Source organism: Podarcis muralis, chromosome 4 (assembly GCF_964188315.1).
Source record: "Podarcis muralis chromosome 4, rPodMur119.hap1.1, whole genome shotgun sequence".
Classification (NCBI taxonomy): domain Eukaryota; kingdom Metazoa; phylum Chordata; class Lepidosauria; order Squamata; family Lacertidae; genus Podarcis; species Podarcis muralis.
Window position 1 is genome coordinate 45,096,505 of NC_135658.1, and position 20,294 is coordinate 45,116,798.

The 20,294-nt window shown below is 39.9% G+C and overlaps 1 protein-coding gene across 1 annotated transcript in view; it reads left to right on the forward strand.

Moving 5' to 3' along the window:
* Positions 1–20,294, forward strand: part of GBE1 (1,4-alpha-glucan branching enzyme 1) — a 147,244-nt gene that overhangs the window by 43,449 nt on the left and 83,501 nt on the right. The window contains 1 exon segment of the mRNA XM_077927261.1: positions 19,070–19,192. Coding sequence (XP_077783387.1) covers positions 19,070–19,192 — 123 coding nt within the window.

Consider the following 20,294-nt stretch of genomic DNA (forward strand, 5'->3'; position numbering starts at 1 on the left):
ACTAGTTCCAGCACCTCTCAGGTGAGCGCCATTGCCATTATAAGATAAAAAGGGAGGCATTAATAGTGAGTTTTCCCCCTTAGAAAAATAGTTCTGGTAAGAGCTGTTTGACAGTAGAATGGATTCTCTCAAAAGGTGGTGGATTCTCCTTCATTGGAGATTTTAAAGCAGAGATCCTGTTTGTTTTTATACATATGTTAAATGATTAGTGCTTTGTTGAATTCATAAATGACTGAGGTTACCAGTTAAATATCAAGCATGGATTCAGAATTGTCTTCTGAAGGTATCATGGATAAGCTCCTAATGGGAAATTATCTTTTGATAGCTGGTTTTATAATTGAGTTCTGATGAAAATCAAACAAAAAGAGAAGTTGGCTCTTTCATTAATTTTGTGTTTGTTTAAAAGGTACTGCAGAAGCGGTTCTAATTTGTCTTTCTGTAATGGGCCGTGTGTGTGTACCTAACCATATAGCTGAGGGAACAAATAACACACATTTCTCTGCTGTAGTCACCTTCAAAAATACCTGTGCTTAACTGTTCTCTTTTTTTGGTACCATATTCTCCTTTGGTGTTCTAGTTACCAGTTCTACTAGGGTGAATTTAAAGACAATCATGGTTCTATGGAGATAGGAATTGGCTTGACTGTCAATAATGAAGTTCACTAGTGATCTTCATGGGTAGGAAACAGGACAGCCCACAACCCTAATGGTGATGAATGGACCACTTGTATTTCATCCATGTATTTGAAAGGTTGCCATTCTTTTTTGGGGGGAGGGTGGGTAAAGTTATTGCATTCCCTGAGAAGAAGGAGCCGGCACCCATTACTTTGAACCTTAAAATATGTAAGGTCTCTCTTCAGACACACACTAAGCTAACAATGGACATTTTTCTAATGTTTGAAGTAGTTATCCATTAAAATGTCAGTTTTCAATGTTCTGTCACACTCCGGCATGGTCAAGGAAACAAGCCACAAAGGCTGATTTATCCAGATAGGGTTCTTTATGGTTTCCATTGAGCACTAGGAGGCAAAGTTTGAAGACCCAAAATCTGGTACAGTCATACCTCCAATTGCAAACTTGATCCATGCAGGAGGCACATTCGCAACCCGCAGTGTTCGTAGCCTGAAGTGTTGCGTCTGCATGCGCAACCGCCAAATCCCGGAAGTAATCCGTTCCGGTACTTATGGGTTCGGCGCGGTTCACAACCCGAAAATGCGCAACCCGCAGTGTTTGTAACCCGAGGTATGACTGTATTATGAGGGGAATGGACCATATTGAGCACCTCCAATTATATTCTGGGATGCTTGCATTTCCTTCCTTCCTTGTAAGTGAATTGTTGTCATTTCTGTCTTATAATTACAACAACTCTCTGAGGACACTGATGCATTGGGGGAAATGGTGAGGCAAATGGGGAAATCCTGCTTGCCTCTCCCCTATCATACTTAACAGGCCAGGTTGAAGTCCTACACATGGGCTGCTTAAATCCCATTGGTTTCCGTGAGATTTGGGTAGCTAACTGAGCAGTGCAACAGCTCAGTGAAGTTTATTTGTTCAGTGGGTTTATTATGACAATTTTAGTTTTCACTGAACCAATTTTAGATCTTTGACATTGTTTCAAAGCGTCCCCAGAGGTCTAAACGTACAACTCAATTTTAAAATTGTTCCTTTCCCCTTTTTATTATTTTCCTAAATACAAATTGCAGTTACCTCAATTGCTGCACAGTTGTGGTTTCGGAATGTTCTGAATAAATGTTTAAAAATCCAGATTGTGCCACATATTACTGAACTTAGTACCTTTTTGTATTTTGAGATATATGCTGTAAACCAACTTGAGAAGAAATTTGCTTTTGAAATAAAATAGATTACTTATTAATATTAAATAGATAAATAAAATGCCATGTAGCAGGGCAGTCTAAAGCTTTTTCATAGTTCGATTACATTTCTGTGCCACTTTTCATTCAAACAAATCGCAAAGCGGCTTACAAACAATAAATAAGAACAATAAAATACTAGAACATAATAGAACATATCAAATACAATGTAAGTCATAGCATGATTAACAGCTCATCAGTAAAACAATTACAAATCTTCACTAGAACAATAATAATCTATTAAACACTATAAACAAAGCAACAGTTCTATGATTCTATGTCTCTAGAGCATGAGTAGTATTGATTTGGGAGGTGTGAATAGTTGTGAGAAAATGTATGAGCTACCCTCTACCAGCCTTTCTTCTCCTCTCTCCCAATCCAGCATGAACCTAAATTGGTTTGCCTGAAAATAAAGCACCGACCTGGTTTGTCCAAGTTAATGGTTAACTAAATGTTTTGGTATTCCCCAATGCATCCCAGTGCTGTTAAGCTAACAATATTGTAATCACATACACTTGATTGAAAGCCATTTTAATTTCCATTTTTTCTAATACAGTGTTACCTCGGGTTAAGTACTTAATTCATTCCGGAGGTCCGTTCTTAACCTGAAACTGTTCTTAACCTGAAGCAACCACTTTAGCTAATGGGGCCTCCTGCTGCTGCCGCGCTGCCGGAGCACGATTTCTGTTCTCATCCTGAAGTAAAGTTCTTAACCTGAAGCACTATTTCTGGGTTAGCGGAGTCTGTAACCTGAAGTGTATGTAACCTGAAGCGTATGTAACCCGAGGCACCACTGTATTTGAATTCCACTCTGGCTTCTCTATTCCTAAACTGAAAACAAGATAGGCCATGCAAAAGAAACAGTTTGTCTGGCTTATACTGGTCACAGCTTAAGACTTTCTTGCTTTAAGAAGCACAGTGTTATAAAGTATAGACTATTTGTTCTGCATGTAGGCTATACCTATACCTAACAACATTTTCTTAAAAAGCTGTATTGTGAAGAAGCCATAATTTGTTGGGGTCTAACTACACATGGCCCTAATTGCATCAGTTGTCAGCACATCATGTCCTTTCCCCCACCCCAATTAGTTATAGACATAGGGATGATATTCATTGAGAATGCAAGGACAGGAGATTTAACCCTTGGTACGATCACAGCGACCCCACCCATTCATGTGGTGCAATTTGGCTCAAGAAAAAGGGTCTCACTGGTTCCACTGGGTGTTTTTCTCACCAAGGTGTGTGGGGATCTTTATTGCTATGATGGGTGGGAGCTCAAACCTACCCTGCATACTGCACTTCTGATAAACATCACCCTTACCCAATAAGAACACAATTAGAGCCAGATAGCTCAGTTGGTAGAGCATGGAGCTTCTTAATCTCAGGGTTATGGCCCCACCTTCGGCAAAAGATTCCTGCATTCCTGTGTTGGACTAGATTCCCCTCTTCCTTCCAGCTCTACAGTTCTATTATTCTTTGTAGTTAGGCCATTATTCCTCCATCAAAGAAATACTTCCTGTTGGGAACTTTTATTTCGAATATAGTAACTCTAGTTGAAATCAGATTTATTCTTTCACTACAAGTAGTACCACTAATAGAGTCTGGAAAAGTGTTCCTTTGTAGTGAAAATGCTTACTTAAACAGGAAGCTGCAGCAAATAATAATAAAGGTTGAATTTTGAAACTTATATAAATAATTTGCCATCTCACATTAACTTTGCAGAATCCTGCTTGCTTTATATCTTTCAGCAGTTTCAGCTCTACATTTGGGCAACAGGTGGAACTTCAGCCAAAAGTTCCAGAAAGGAAGTCTCTCACTAGTTCATTGTCCTCATTGGGGAAACAGTGGTTGTAATTACTAAATGGATCCAGATAATGCCTTTTACTTGCTTGGACTGCTATCACAAGAACAGTATCAAGGGTATTTATTGTGAGGTTGATAATAATGTCCGACCTTTTTCGGGGGTTGTTATGAAAATGAATGGTACAGAATTGGAACACTCTTTTCACATTGACAGCCTGACTTGCAGCTCAGTTAAGCCAAGGTACTTGGAGTTCAGCCAATTTAGTCCCAGTTGAAGTAAGTGGATTTAAGTGGTAGCAAATCTAATTAGGCTGCGGGTTGTGCTTCCGAGGTGGTGTATTCATAAAGTGATTGGATGTCAACATTATATGTGCAGTTTCTTAGAATTAAAATTTGGATTATAATCTTGAGGATTTTGGAAACAAAAGAACTGTTGATAGTTATAAAATTTTATTGCTGGATTATATTGTATTTATTTAGCCATGTGCTGCTATTCTTGTATAGTGTGTGTGGGTATCTTGTGTTTGCCCCTAGACCCAGAAATAAAGGTGAGGGAGATAAAGGTTTGAGTAAGTAAGGCCACAATATTTTTTAAAAAGTGGATCTTCAGTAAATGTTATGCTAATCTACGCAACTCCTTTTCCAGATGTACCCAATATCCCTTGAGTGAACCCAAGGAGACCTTGACTTGACCCTCAATCAGTCATTAATATTGTTCCTTTATAATCATAGGGATGTATGTAGTCTCTAAGTAAGACAGCATTGAATATAATATTAAAACAAAATCCTGTGGCAGAAATCCTCAAGGACTTAAATGTTGGAAATAAATGACATGTATAGTGGATTGATATTCACAGGTGCTAGACCAGTGTGCAGAGGAAAGGATAGGCTTGATGACAGTCAACAACATGAGACTGAATACTGATAAGATAAAGGTGCTGTGGGTGACTTTCCAGTGCTTGGGAGTTAGGGAGCCGGTCTGTTCTGGTTGGGGTTGCACTCCCCCTGAAGCAACAGGTACATAGTATGGCGGTATTGCTTGATTCAAATATGTCATTTGTGGCCCAGGTGTCAGTGGCAAGGAGTGTCTATGCTTAGCTTTGGCTGGTTCACTTGCTATGGCCATTCCTGAATATCCTTGCCTCAATAACCCACACTTTAGGGACCTTCCAGACTAATATAATGTGCTCTATGCAAGGCCTCCCTTGAAGATGGTCAGTAATCTGCAGTTGGTGCAAAATGTGGCCAGCAGGGTATGAAAGAGAGCTAGTGAGAGGACCATGTGTCTCTGAAACCTTGAATCGACTTCCTGTGTTCTATGGAACCCAATTAAAAGTTTCCACAAAGTTTTCGAAGACAGTTTTGTTCATCCGTAGGTTTGAAACATCGATGTTTGAGAATTCAACAGCTTGTTGCGAAATACTAGTGCAGCTGTTAACTGAAAGGTTGGTGGTTCAAGCTCAAAAAGGGATGATTGTGCATTGCAGGGGGTTGGACTAGTGATCCTCAAGGTTCCTTCCAACTCTATAGTTCCATGACTCTGTTGGCGCAAAAGTGAATTTTTAAAAAACAAGCTATAGAGAGGATAATTCTTGAATGCCATGATCCAAGTCTGGGGAAGTACTCTTTGGCTAGACAACCCCAGCAGACATTTAAAGTCAAAATTTATGCAGAAAAGTAAAGCATGGGAATATAGGCTGTTAAACCTTTAAAATACGCCTTTTAAAGTGAATTCCAAAATATCCCTTTAAAAGGTTTCTTTCCCTCTTCCTCCAGCACAGGAAAAGACCATGTTTGGTAAGTTAAAAAATGATTTACTTACAAAGTTTCCAAGGTCATGTTCATGTACTTCAGAACAGTTGCATAGGCTGGAAAGCTTTTCATAGTTACAAAGTGATGAACTTTCCTAAATTATTAGTATAGGAACTCAGGAATGTCATATGAGAGCCATGTGGTTGAGTTGGAACAACCAGTTCAAACCTCTTCACACATTGAGCTTCACAGGTAGACTGGAGAACAAAGACTTCCCCGAAAAGTGAGGGGAAATGGACATAGCTAAGCCAACAAAGGTTTGTATAGTTAAAGCTATGGTTTTCCCAGTAGTGATGTATGGAAGTGAGAGCTGGACCATAAAGAAGGCTGGTCGCTGAAGAATTGATGCTTTTGAATTGTGGTGCTGGAGGAGACTCTTGAGAGTCCCATGGACTGCAAGAAGATCAAACCTATCCATTCTTAAGGAAATCAGCCCTGAGTGCTCACTGGAAGGACAGATCCTGAAGCTGAGGCTCCAATACTTTGGCCACCTCATGAGAAGAGAAGACTCCCTGGAAAAGACCCTGATGTTGGGAAAGATTGAGGGCACAAGGGGAAAGTGATAGGGAAGATGAAAGAGACAAACTCTTTCATGTTGGGGGGGGGGTGAGGGGTAACAAAGTGTCTCCTGAGAGCTTTCTGTGAGCTTGAGAAGAATAATGAAGCAAGCCATGGTGGGGGAGGATTGCCTGACGCACTCACCCACATCACTAACAGGTGTAGGATTACTAGCACAGCTGATAATTATTGCCCACAATTATTGATAGAGCTCTGTTACTTTAGTCCATTTGTATTTATATATGTTTTGCTTTCTGCAATCATGATCAGACATTTCATTTAACACAGGCTAGATGTGAATATAAGGTTGGATTCATGTTTTTAATGAATAGAGCAGTAATGACACATAAGGTGACATTTAATGCAAAAGTAAAATGAGAGAAGTTACTGGTTTTTAATAATTCACTGGAATGTGTTTTAGGTGCTTTATTGAAATGGAAAGACTTTGTCTTTCTACGAATGGAGTTATATCTCCCTCTTTTGGAAAATCAAGGCATGACCTGCTTTAGAGATAAGACTTTGCTTCCTTGATTTAAACTCTTTTTCATTTTCTTTATACAAGTAGGTAGATGAACTTGCTTGACGGCGGGGGGGGGGGGGATGACTAATTTGTTTTCCAGCCATTGACATTTATATTAAATATTTAATACAAGTCCAAATGCAAATAGGTAGCTAACCCTAAAATATCAGGGGACAGTGTTAGCAGCATCTGGTTCATTGGAATTTCCATATGGAAATGTAACCACATGCTTCTTTTTAAATAGAAAGTTACTGTCCTTTCGGCTGTTGTATTTGTCTTTCCCACCACAGCTTAAATTTGTTCTTGTAACTTCCTTTTCCTTCTACACCCCCCTGTATGTTTCCTTTTTTGAAAAATTCATGAATAACTAAATACTAAAGAGCACTAGCTTGCTAATATTTTTAGCTTTATTCATTAATTGCTCAATAAGGGAGAACTTATGGGAACATAACTTACTGCTAGATTCACCACAGTGAGACATACTATCCCCATCTCTGCCACAGAGAGTTGTATCTTGCATCAAATCAACAGAAGCCATTACTCCTACTCTTCGTGCTCCTGGGAAGAGACTAAATATGGTGAAAGAACAAAACCCAAAGCACCACTTTGGTGTTGGGATGTGGTATGGGAAGGAACTGACTGCCATAGATCCTGTGCATCCCACCCTGATGACCAGAGGACCAGTGACACAGGCAAGAGGCTATAGAATGCCCTGCAGTCTCAGCCAGCTTGTTTTACATAGGGTATCGCTGCAACACCTAGATATACTATTAATGTTAACGATTTTTCACTCTGCTGCTTTGGTGTTTTGTTTAGGTTTTTTATTTTTATTTTATTGATCCTTAGTATTCATTTACTCAGTTATTGCCCTCCTTTTTATAGATAGAGTAGATATAAAAGGATGGCTTAACAACATTAAAACCACAATAAAAAGTAATCAAGCAGCATCAGTCAAGTATTAAAATGTCAGCAGCACTAAAAAAATAACAAGAACTCTCTTGCTCTTAACAGACAAATACAGTTTTGTCCATGCCCTTGTCCTTTCCAGAAGTGAGGGACATGGCAACCCACTGGGATTCCAAAACTAGTGTCACCTCCCAAAAAGCCTCAGATCAGGGTTTTATAATAATAGTATTGAAGCTCAGGAGGTAGGCAGTAGCAGCCTGTGCAGCAGTGTAGGCAGGGCAGACCTACAGATTTAGAAGCAGGCTGTAGCCCCCTTTTCTCATTATTTCTGCTTGCACAGTGAACATGTTGACAGTGGCAGGTTCTGTCCTTTCTGTCTGCACACTGAAGTACGGTGGTACCTCAGGTTAAGTACTTATTTCGTTCCGGAGGTCCATACTTAACCTGAAACTGTTCTTAACCTGAAGCACCACTTTAGCTAATGGGGCCTCCTGCTGCTGCTGCGCCGCCGGAGCCCAATTTCTGTTCTCATCCTGAAGCAAAGTTCTTAACCTGAAGCACTATTTCTGGGTTAGCAGAGTCTGTAAACTGAAGCATATGTAACCTGCAGCGTATGTAACCTGAGGTACCACTGTATCATGAGATCAGGGACACTTGCTCTATTGGGGCCTGCAATGATCTGTTATCTGGATATGATGCTTTCTGTTCAGCTTGGGAACTTTCACTGCTAACTCCACCTCTCCTGTCTGTCAGGCTGCAACCCTGAACCTCCATTAGGCACAGCTAGGCTTTGCCTTCTCAACTACCAGGCACCATCCGCTCATCTGCCAGGCGTCACACATTCACTCCCAGGCTTAACCCTTGCATTTGAGGATCTCGATCATAGGCTGCACCAAGAGGGATTGTGTGCCAGTTTATGATCACCATCATACCTGTTATAGAGCCGTTTGTGTCCCGATAAAGGTTGACCAAGGTTTTAATATGCATAGTCCAGAGAATTAAGGCATTAGCCTCTGGTGACTGATTCTTGCTTCCAGCAAAGGGGAGACAGCACCTTTCAAATTACATTTGGAACTGAGCTCCCTTTTTCCTTGCAGTTATGCTTCGGCTTGCTAGCCTCTTGCTGTTGTATGTTGCTAGGTCATTTTATTTATGTTTTGTGCTCAAAGCAGTTTCTGGGGGAAAATCAACAGATGTGCACATGAAGAGGAGCTTGTGTGTGATTCTGCTGATAGCCTCATTCTGCAATTAGGTTCCTCATTGTACAGAGATTGAAAGACAGGAAATATGTTGCCAAGAGGACTAAGCATACCAAACCTCCGGAACTGGTGAGAAATCTTCAGGCCACAGCCTAGGATTTTATCTTCATTATCTCATTTCAAATATGGTGTGTGCTCCCTGAATGCTCAGCTCAGTTTCTCTGCATTGTGTATTCATCAAATCTTGTGTCGCGCACAAATGTCAGGCTAATGGAATGCTATAAATTGCAGAGGATAGAGATAATAGCTTCTTATATACTGTCCTTGTAAATAACCAGTCTCTCTGACATTTGCATATTTATATTAAAGCTGTTCCACTCAAACAGTATTTAGCATGATGATAGTCTCTGATGTCCGGTTGTATTTTAGTCACTTGCTCAGAAGTTACATTTGCCAACAGCTATTTTCAATGACTGCATGCCAAGGTGGTTTAAAGAGCGATTTGTAGGGTAGCCGATTATATATGTGCTTGTGTGTGTGTATGTGTGTATAATCTGAAGTAGGCTTTAGACAATAGCAAGTGATCTCATCTCCACCCCATGATTATATTATGGTGTGTTGTCAAAACTAGCAGAACAGCAACTGGAATTTGGTCTACTTGTCAAAGTGACAGAAATTTTATTTATTTGCATACTTACTTTGGATGTCTTGCACCATAAGCTGTTTCAGCTAGGGCATGCCTGCTTGATTTATAAGTTCAGCTCAGTTGCTTTATTTCAAGTATACAATAGTGCTACAGACTGGTTTTGGATGTGAGAAACCCAGATTCAAATCCTCACCAAGCCATAAATCTTCCTGGGCGGCCTTGGACCATGCTGCTATTCCTCAGGCTCACTTGCCTTGCAAGAGATTGCTAGCTCCCAAATTACTTCTGAATGAAAGGCACTCCATTCCTAAGGGATAATAATTGTGAAGCTTAACTGGCAATATATGATATACTGCTATGTAAGGAATGCTGGGTTTTCTGCAGATGTGTTTTTTTATTATAGACAAACACTTGGGGCTAGTGTTGGGCTTGAGGAAGAAAGTGCAGTTTTGTTTGACCCCCACCCCCAAAGGGGGACAGCTTGCAGTAGTGGAGGGCAACAATGGTGTCAGTGAAAGCAGTACCAGTCCAGCTGCACAGTGCTCTCTTGAGCTAGTGCTGAAAAAGGAAGTGCTAGGCAGAGGCGTAGGAAGATCAGGTGGTACCCGGTGCAGAAAATTTCTTGTCACCTCCCTCCCCCCATCGTTTTGTGTGTGTGTGTGTGTGTGTGTGTGTGTGTGTTTGCCTGCAAAAATGGTTTTACATTATTTCATATTTTCCTTACAAAGGAATAATAATAAAATATAATAATAATAATAATTATTATTATTATTATTATTATTATTATTATTATTATTATTATTATTATTATTTATGTCCTGCCCTCCCCGGCCGAAGGTGGGCTCTGGGCGGCTAACATCAGATACATAACATTGGTATAAAAACCAAACAATAATTAAATTACCTCCTAAAAACATGTCAAAATCAAATTAAAGTCTAATTAGATGGTTTTCGTAGGGTTAGGGTTGGGAACAGTAAGTGCTCACTGAATTGAAATTTCAGCCTTCGTGACATAGGAAAACGGCCAAGCAAACAGCTATTTTTGTGGAGGAGGGTTAAGATATTAACTGATATGCATGAAAGTTCATATATAGCTATATAATCCCTAGTGTAGTAAGATAAGACCTTTGGAGCAGGCATTTTTTAAAAAAGTTTTTTTATGAACCGCCCTAGTAGGGCAGTAATTATTCCTTGATAATTGGCACCTGGGGCAAACCTCCCCCCGCCCCCCCTTTCCTACGCCCCTGGTGCTAGGCAAGCACATTATCTTGCTTATTTCCCGTGCTGATATACACAGAGCTCTGAGGCTTTGATGTTAAGGAAGATAATGGCAGCTTCAACCACCTGTCCCACTTCTCTTTACCGTCCCAGGTCTTTAATTTATTATTTTAAAAGGAGGCTGGTATCAACCTTTGTGGGCCCTGTCATTTGCCTCATAATGTCAGGCGCTGATACCAAGCATGTAGAAACTGGCCCAAAGCACATAGAAAAATGCCTTCAAGAGCCCTTTGGTTGGACCAAGCTGTGCAGGCCGAAGGAACACCTGAAAAGCACTGCAGAGCTACTTGAAACCCAGTCTCTTTAGGTTCTCTTGAATATATATATATTACCCATGAAGACACACGTACATTCCCATGTGAAAACACATGGTCTTGATTAATACATGGGTAGCCAATGTGGATAGTGATGCAGGTGGCGCTGTGGGTTAAACCACAGAGCCTAGGACTTGCCGATCAGCAGGTCGGCGGTTCGAATCCCCGCGACGGGGTGAGCTCCCATTGCTCGGTTCCAGCTCCTGCTAACCTAGCAGTTCGAAAGCACGTCAAGTGCAAGTAGATAAATAGGCACCGCTCCGGCGGGAAGGTAAACGGGGTTTCCGTGCGCTGCTCTGGTCTGCCAGAAGCCGCTTAGTCATGCTGGCCACATGACCCGGAAGCTGGACGCCGGCTCCCTCGGCCAATAAAGCGAGATGAGCGCCGCAACCCCAGAGTCGGCCACGACTGGACCTAATGGTCAGGGGTCCCTTTACCTTTTAGCCAATGTGGTAAGCTGTTATCAGACCCCTCCTCCTATCATTGTTGACCCTTGGTCATGCCAGCTGGGCTTGATGAGTGTTAGAGTCACAACAACAACTGGATGGTGCCATATTAGCTACCCCTGCATTAGGAGGTGTGTGCATTGCTCCACAACAAAATTATTTCATAAAGTTTCACAGACTTCTCCCTCCTTATTAATATTAGAGTATTAGAAAATATATTCTATACAACTGTACTTGTGGCAAAAATTCTGATCAATGCTTAAGTAGATATTCTGAAAAGGAAGAAAAAGAAAAACCTTTTTGCCTTAACATGTCTCAGAACTTGATTCTGTATGAAGCAACGATGTCTAAGAATTTCAAAGAATAGCTAGGAAAATAGTCCATATATCATTAGTTCCCTGACTGACACAACAGAACAGAATGGTACACGCTTCACTGGTTAGAAGAACACAAAGTGCTTGGTTGGTGACTTGCCTCAATTGTCTGGGGTATTGTGACAGCACATGCTTAAGGGGGTAGATACAGTAGTATCTGTATCATAACATCTGTAATAAGGTTGAATGGAGATTTAGTGTTGCATTGTCATGTTTCGCATTTCCTTTACAGGAATCTGGATGGAACTTGTAAATATAAGCCCCTGAATTTTTATTTATTGAAGTTCAAAAACCACAGGCTTTCCAGAGTTTCCAGTGTTTTGCTCGCTACACCTTACAACTATCTATCAGCTTGTATTGTGAGGGATTTTCTATGCAGTAATCGGGCAGCAGCCTTCTAGCAGTTCCTTTGATCAATTCTGTCTCTTTATCACTGTCTGAATGCAGTGGTCAGGTGAGATTTATGTACCGGTATATAGACTCCAGGTACACATTGATGCAAGCCTCTTTGTAGGACTGAGAATTCTGTAGTATACAAATGGTGCGTAAATAGCTTCTTGCAAGCTAGAAGTTGACTGTATTAACAATTCTTCCACTCTCCCTTTTTTGCTTTGTATTGAGCATATTTTTTCCAGTTTGGGAACAATGCCCCTCAGCCAACAACAAAATACTGTACTGAATACGCACCAACTTGTGAACCACATCAATTAATCCAGAGTAGTAGAGACCCTCCCTCTGCTGACACACACTCCTGAAGGTGGCTTACAGTGGTTAAAATCACAGCATCATGGTAAAACAACATGATCACAAACAAAACACAACAAAGACAGGCTCAGCAGATAACACAATCCTTAGATGAAACATTTTCTACCTGGCAGGCTAAAAACAGACAAAGAAACCCATTCACTAATCAAAGGGGGCCACCTTGGGACAAGGTGTTATAATATTGGCATGTCCACTAAAAGGGCTCTATCTCTTGCCTCAACCAGGCATGGATCCACTTTAAGGTGGGGCACCTCTGTGCTTAACCATCGTGAGCTGGCAGGCTACCAATGTGTCCTAGATAAGTTGGTCATGGAACTCACCAGTGGGGCAGTGACCCTGGGCTTAATCTTAAATAGTGCCAGGGACCTGATAAAAGATAAGTGTTGTTGAACCGATTGGAAATAGTAAAATATTCTTCTCCTCCTCCTCCTCCTCCTCCTCTTATTGCCAAGAAAATCCAACTTGGTAGCATTTTACTTTAAAAGAAGAACAGTTCCAAAAATGAGGGGATTGGAAAAAGTGAATTCCATGCTGGGCGTCATTAGGAAAGGGCTTGAAAACAAAACTGCAAATATAATGCCATCATACAACTCTTAAGATGCCACTGTGCTTGGAATTCTATGTTTAGGAGCTTATTTGCAAGAGGGGGTGGGACTATGGTTAGACTACTTCTGAAAAGAACCTATACGCCAGTTCCTGTGCACAGTGTTTGAATTGATAGTTGCTTGCTCTCTAGCTGCATGTTCTCTCGGATGACCTTGACTTGGAGCAGAAATGACTTTCTGTGGGATGACCAGCCCAAGTGGAAGTGTGACACTCTTGATGATTTTCTTGGCAGATTTTGATACTATTGCCCATGGCATCCTTCTGAGTTAGGAGCTAGAGGTCCTTGCATTGTGGTATTTCTACTCCTGATGAGATGACCAGTTTGCGAAGGTGGTGATGAGGGAATGAAATAGCAGATAGATATAGAATATATTTGAACTTGTCTTCCTGCTTGTTCTTAGTTTTCATAGATTCCAGAACTGAGTCTATCTATCCAATGAGCTCTTTTCTCAGGGCAGCCACTCTTTTATATGGGGACCGTAATTTTTTCCTTGTTTTGTTTTGTTCAGCGAAGCTTCTGTTTGTACAAAATGATTTAGCTAATTAACACTTATAAAAGCAACCTTATTCTGATTACCTCATTTATAATTAACTTTTCTTTTATTTACCTCTTCAACTACTTTTTAAAATTCATTTCAGACATTTGAACTTAAAACAAATGCTCTGTGTTTATCAAATAGATTATGAGCATGATCTCTGTATGCACCAGTTAGATTGTAATGCTTACTTGAAAAAGTTGTTGAATCAGTGCCAAGTGCAAAGGCGTAAATGTTTTGAATCTACAAAATTGTGTGTTCAGTGACTTTTCTTTTGGAGGAGTGAAGGTTGAGTTGGTAACTCTCGTTTTATCTTCAACTTAAAACCTTCAGGCAAGGTGAAACGTTTAATATTGTCTCTTAAATATAAATTCTTAGTGACACCTGGGACTGCTGTGACAGCCTGTAATGAGCCATTGTTATAGACATGCAGGAAGAGTGTTATATATCAGAACTGGATTTGAACTGGAAGATCTAGCTCTGGAAATTTCATGCCGTTCCCCTCCCCCCCCCTTCTGTTCTGCATCTTTCAGTTCTCCCTCTAAGACTGTTCCTTGGAAGTAACAGTCCTAGAGATAGACTGTAGGGACTTTCTTCAGTAGGAAGGTTAGCATTTTGCCTTGGCCAGTAATAAAAACTTGTACAGAGATAATACCTCTCAGTATTAGCAAATACTAGCACCTTTTATGCCCTTTCTGGATTTTTGTTTTTGCCAGGACATCTGCTATATCTTTGCATATCTTGTTGAATCGTGTTGAAGTTACCAGGAAAGGTGGGAAATGGAAAGCATAGATTTCAAATGAAAGCATAGATGGGGAAAAAAGATTAAATGAGTAAATTCTAGTTTCTGTTAAATCTTTTGCATGTTTAAGGAATTGATAAGGGGCATGTGTCCCCCTAGGTGTTCATTTATTTATTGCATTTATATCCCTCCTCCTCCTCCTCCAAGGAACTCAAGGTGGTCTACATGGTTCTCTTGCTCCACTTATAATCCTCCCCACAACCCTGTGAGGTTAGGTTAGGCTGAGAGTGAGTGATTGGCCCAAGCTAACCCAGAGAGGTTCATGGCTGAGTGGGATTTTGAACCTTGGTTTCCCATGTCCTAGTTCAAACACTCTAACCACTACACCACCCTGAGTCTGTTGTTGGACTGTAACTGTGATCACTCATGACTATTGCCCTTGCTGGCGGGAGCTGATGGGAGTTAATAGTCCCGCAACACCTGGAAGGTCCCAGAATGATGTTAGAAAAAGATCACACAATTAATCAAACTATTTTTAACTAGAAGGTTCATACCCAGTGTTATCGGGGAATTCTAGGCAACCCAAAACACAGTGCAGCTTTGAAATCAGTGGTTAAAGTCATTGTAGTTTGAAAGGTTCAGTCTGCTATATTGACTCTCAAAATGCTATCCAATTGCATCCGGTTGAAAACTGCTCCTTTGTTTAAGGAATTAACCAACATTTGGTTATGATATCTTGAGAGAGCATAAACGGGGAAAAAAACACAACTTTGCAAAATATATAGGAGATACAGTGTGAAGAGCATACGAGTCTGCCGATGACCAGTTGGTTATTTCTGATAAAAATAAGTAAACTAGAGAGGTTTCCTTAGAATGTCTTTGCAAAGATAATGTCCTCAGAATGTTCTGCAAGCTATTCACCCCTTGACTTTGCCGCATGAAAGTGATTGACACATGGCATGGAAAGTACGTTGCACTGAAATGTATGCTCTAATGATTCTGAGTACATGGAATATAGTTTAGCCATTCATATGCCTTTATCTATCCAGGAGTTACATTGCAGGTGATATTAAGCCTGGGAATAGTAAGCGGCATTGCACTTTGCAGAAGTTTTTAGAATGCCTCTGGCCACCTAGTTCTGCTCCTTCTCACTTACAGTTGAAGAAAGACGTTGCCCTTTTCAAATTACCTCCAAATGACAAAATGTGCTTCCTCAACATAAAACCTTGTTCCCTGAATAATCATTTCCATTTTATTATTCGCTTGCTGCTTCTTTTTCTTGAAACAGATTCAGACTTTCGGATCTCTCTCTTTTCTCTCTCTGTTCTATGACTTCTACAAATATTGTATGTTGGTAACCATACGGACTGAGGGGGGTGTTGTTTTGTTTTTTTAGTTTGAAGAGATTCATCCCCAGCAGATTGAATCTGAGGCCGCAACACTACCAGTAAACATGATTTAAATGCTGTTGTAAATTGCATTTGCTGGAAGAAAGGGAAGGATAACGGACTCTGTTGACGTAGCCTAGTGGTTTGGGACTCTATCTTTCAGGAAATAAGAATGTGTACATTATTTTTAGTTCCTGTTCTGGCAAGGACAGTGATACAGATGTAGAATTCAAATGTCATACAGGCTGTTCAGAATATTCAAAACAGGCTGCAAAGTGTGTGTGGAAGGGGGAGGCAGAGAAAGAAAAGAATTTATATCTTGTGTTTGCTGTCAACAGACTAACATGGACTGACCCTCTGGAAATGGAGAAAATTTTCTGAGTCAGTTGTCCCAGTGCTTGGCAACACTAGCAAGCCATCTGGGTTATGATATGGATTTCCTTACCAGCAGGAAGGTTCATGTACAGACATGCACATATATATATATAGAGAGAGAGAGAGTTACATTTTTACAACAGCCAGTTATTCATTTTAGGCTTTGCTGAAAGCTAGACTTTTTATTTTTATCTTACGAGTATGTCTGTGAAACTTTGAAACGCACTAGTATAGGATCACCCTAGTAAGCCCTTTTATTATTCACTGTACAGCACTTTAAAAGGCAGCTCATATTGGCTTCATCATTTAATTAAGGACTGGTTCTCTTGTGTGCTACTTAAACTCTAAAACCTGAGGGATGGGGGATGGAGAAAAACAGGGGTTCTTTCCGTAATACATTTCAACCTAAAGATTTAGCAGGAGTTTTAAACTGAGAAACCCGAGGGCCCAGTATCTGTATTTAACACATTAAACTTTCCCCTTAAACTAGATTTCAGAAAGACCTGTTTCTAGATTGCAAAAAAGAGAAAATAATTTCAACTTGTTCCAAATCTTAATGACATTCAGCATTCAATTCTGCTGTGTTACCTTAGTGATCCCCCCTCCCCGAATGAACAGTTTTGAGGAACTGCTCATTACAGCTGCTTCAAACAGAATTTCCATTTTATGGGAAAGTCTGATATTTCCTCTATAGCAATATAGGACTGGGATACAATTGTCAGAACTTGCACTAGTTTTTGCAGAATGAAGGCTTTAAAAAATCCCCAACACCATCAACCATTGGTCTTGGTGGGAAATGAATAGAACATGCTGCTTTAGCCTAGTTCTTTTCTCTGGCTTTTGACCTAATGAATGTGCCTCCCATGGTATGTTGTTTCCTATTACAGAATATAAAGTGAACCAAAAGTTCTAATAAAAACTGCCTTTTTCTGTAGGAAAAAAGGTGCGATGGAGTCCAGCTGTTCCTCATCCTATTTAAATGTGTGAATCATACGCCCTTTCCCTGAAATTCTGTATTTGGTGGTATAATAGGTAATCATGGATGTTAGACTCCTAGGGATAATTTTCACCTGGTATTTTAGTGTAGTCTGGCATAATTAATGTAGATGACCTATTATGACCCTGTTATTTGCTTGCCTATAGAGCAGACACAGGTATGGCACAAATGGTTGCTCATAGGTTTTCTTAGCATGATACGAATAAAACTGCACACACAAAATCAGAAGAGTCAATAGTCTTTTGCACAATTGATTTGACCTGGTTCCTCAGTCTGAACACTCCATAGATAACTGCAGTTTGCCTCTGACTGCCTCCAGACCACACCTGCTTTAACAATTGTATCTTGGCCATTCTTTCCGCCTTCTTTCCATATTTTTGTAAAGTTCTCAAGTTGACCCAGTAGAGATAGTTGGAATACTCACTAAAAACACAGTTGATGAATAGTACTGCATATACTTAAGAGAGAGAGAGAGATTAATATTCTGTCTGTCTGATGGTAGCCTTCATTCCAGTTGCATAAACAAATAGAAAGTTATTGCCTGGTATCTGGAGTGGAAACACCCAAAGTTAGGCATTGCTTACATTCTGGAGAAAGAGTCCCAAAGATATAGATGTCCCTCTGTGTGAGCCTACATTCTGTGGTGACATTCGTGGGGCATTGATAACGAAGAGATGAGCGAGAACTGCACTACCATAATGTGAGCCTACCTATCATTGCATTCAGAGTCTTGTCACTCACTCTCAATGCATGTTCCAGGCAACCATGGCAGAGTTGTGAGACTTATAATATGTTACAGGTAGGGATAGGGATCACTTGCTAAGGCAGGTTTTGGTAGCCTACCCATGGCAACATGTACTCTGGCACTGAGATGATCCCTGTGCAAACCAACACCTGCTAACCTCTTTTTAGGCAAGCCTAAATTTTATTATGTATATTTGTTTTCAAGATCCTGATTTTACTCTCTATTTTTGTTGTGTCTACTGTTTTTAATACTTGCCACTATTTTCACTGAATATTATATACCATTTTATGTAAACTGATTAGAGGTTTATTTATTTATTATTACACAGTATATAAAATTTGCTTTAAAAATAATGAATGAATGTGTGCTTTGGAACCTCGAGCTTTCTTGTAAATACAGTCCCAATGTGCTGTTGGCTAAATGCCAGGTTTTTTTCTCCAGGAATTCCTGTTTTGATTTGGGTTTTTTTGTGATTTGTTACAATACTGTAAATTGGGGTCAGTAAGTTTAGATATTTTGCAAATGAAAACGTAAAATAATAATAATTGTACAGTGGAATTAGATGTAGCTGCTGCTATCAGCCTCAAGTTACCTCTCCCAGAAACATTTAGTAGTGTAAAATACCTAAAGGACACTGTGTTGCGTGTTTTTCTAGCCCACTTTTAATAGTCTGCAACTTTGAGGGATGGAGAAACTTGCAATGTGATGATGGCATTGTAGTATATTGACCCTCCTGGCTCTCCGTACCAGGCGTTACCTCAGTCTGCTCTCAGTCACAGTGGGTTGTATTCAGTGTTAGTCATTCTGAGTAGACCCATTGAAATTAATGGACATGACTAACTTAAGCTAATTTATTTCAATGGGTTTACTGGGAGGGGGGGATACTTAGCTAGATACATCCATGTGTTTTTATTTTCAAATTTGTATTATATGCAGCAGCTTGCTGCTTGGTTTTCCCCTCCATTACCAGTTTTGTATTAAAGTTCTTTTTTTGTGTGCACCCTCTGTGGGGCTGCCTCTTCATGATATTTTCCAGTCATGTTTTGAATTGAAAAATGTTACAGAGAAACAGAGGAAGCGAAGAAAATGTGAAGCTACTACTTTGTAGCAGCCCCCTCCCCTTACCTAGAATGTATAATTCTGGCCTTAGTTTAACCTTGTCTATTTCTTTTTATATTTAATTTTCTAGGTGGTTATCAAAAGCAGAAGTGGAGAAGTCCTCTACCGTATTTCACCCTGGGCAAGATACGTAACTCAGGGTGCCAATGTGAACTATGACTGGGTAAATTGGGAGCCACCAACCCCATACAGAGTAAGCTATTTTAAATATGTTAGGAATATAGGATGGGCTGGGTATTGGTGAGTGGTATGTTCCCTCTAAATTTACATTTTCTGATCATCTAAAAATGGGCCTTTTTATACCAAATTTACTCGTAATAATTGCAAAGCCTTAGATAACGTTTTACACAGAAGATAAACTTATTAGAAGGGAGTATGTGTTCATTTTCCTTTTAATAGTTAGGAAAGTGATTCAAACCACATACACACATCTGCAGATGAATTTGGTACACTTTTTGTGCCTGTGCATTTGTATAAATAGGTAAGCTGGTGGAAGATCTGCTGGAAAATAGACTAATGTTAGCTGTAATACTTTGGTTGAAATTACATAAAAAACGGTGTTTTCCACTATATTTGGAATCTGATGCTCTTTTACAAGTAAAAGCTGAAAAAATGATTTCATAGTGGTTGTTTCACTTTTTTATTTATACACTGAGGCATAAAGCATGCAAATGGAATCCTTGCATGTCCCTGTATTTTGAGTTACCGTTCCTTCCCCTCGCCCCCTGCCCAACATGATTACAGAAGTTATTTAACAAACTCGGGGCAATTGAAGATCTTATTGTGAGATTGTAGGACTTGTGGTGTTCTGAAGTATGTTGGTTTTCAGGGAAATTGCATTCAATGTTTAATTTGGTATGCATAAGATGTATCAAGTATCAGTTCCAGTGATACAGATAAACAAAGAAAAAGCTTTGTTTGCAAAGTAGAAATTTACATACAAAATTTAAAAATTAAATATCCATACCTATTCGTGTTTACTCTTCCAAAAGTACATAAAAAGTTGTTAGCTGCATAAAAAGTTGCAGCCCTATAAACTTTGTGATTTTTGAAAATCTTGGCAACACTCCACAATATTGTAACTCACTCTGGTATGGCAGGCCTTACAGAGTTATGCAAGTCCCTTGCAATTACAATTTTTGCAGCAGTCAAAAGATTGGTTATTAATTCATGATGTTCCTTCTGCAGTATTCCTTCTAATAAGCTCAGTAAAATAACCTTTGGATTTAATGATAGGAAGCACAGATGAGTTTTTTTTGGGGGGGGGATAGCAGTCAGGGAGGTAGTACAACACT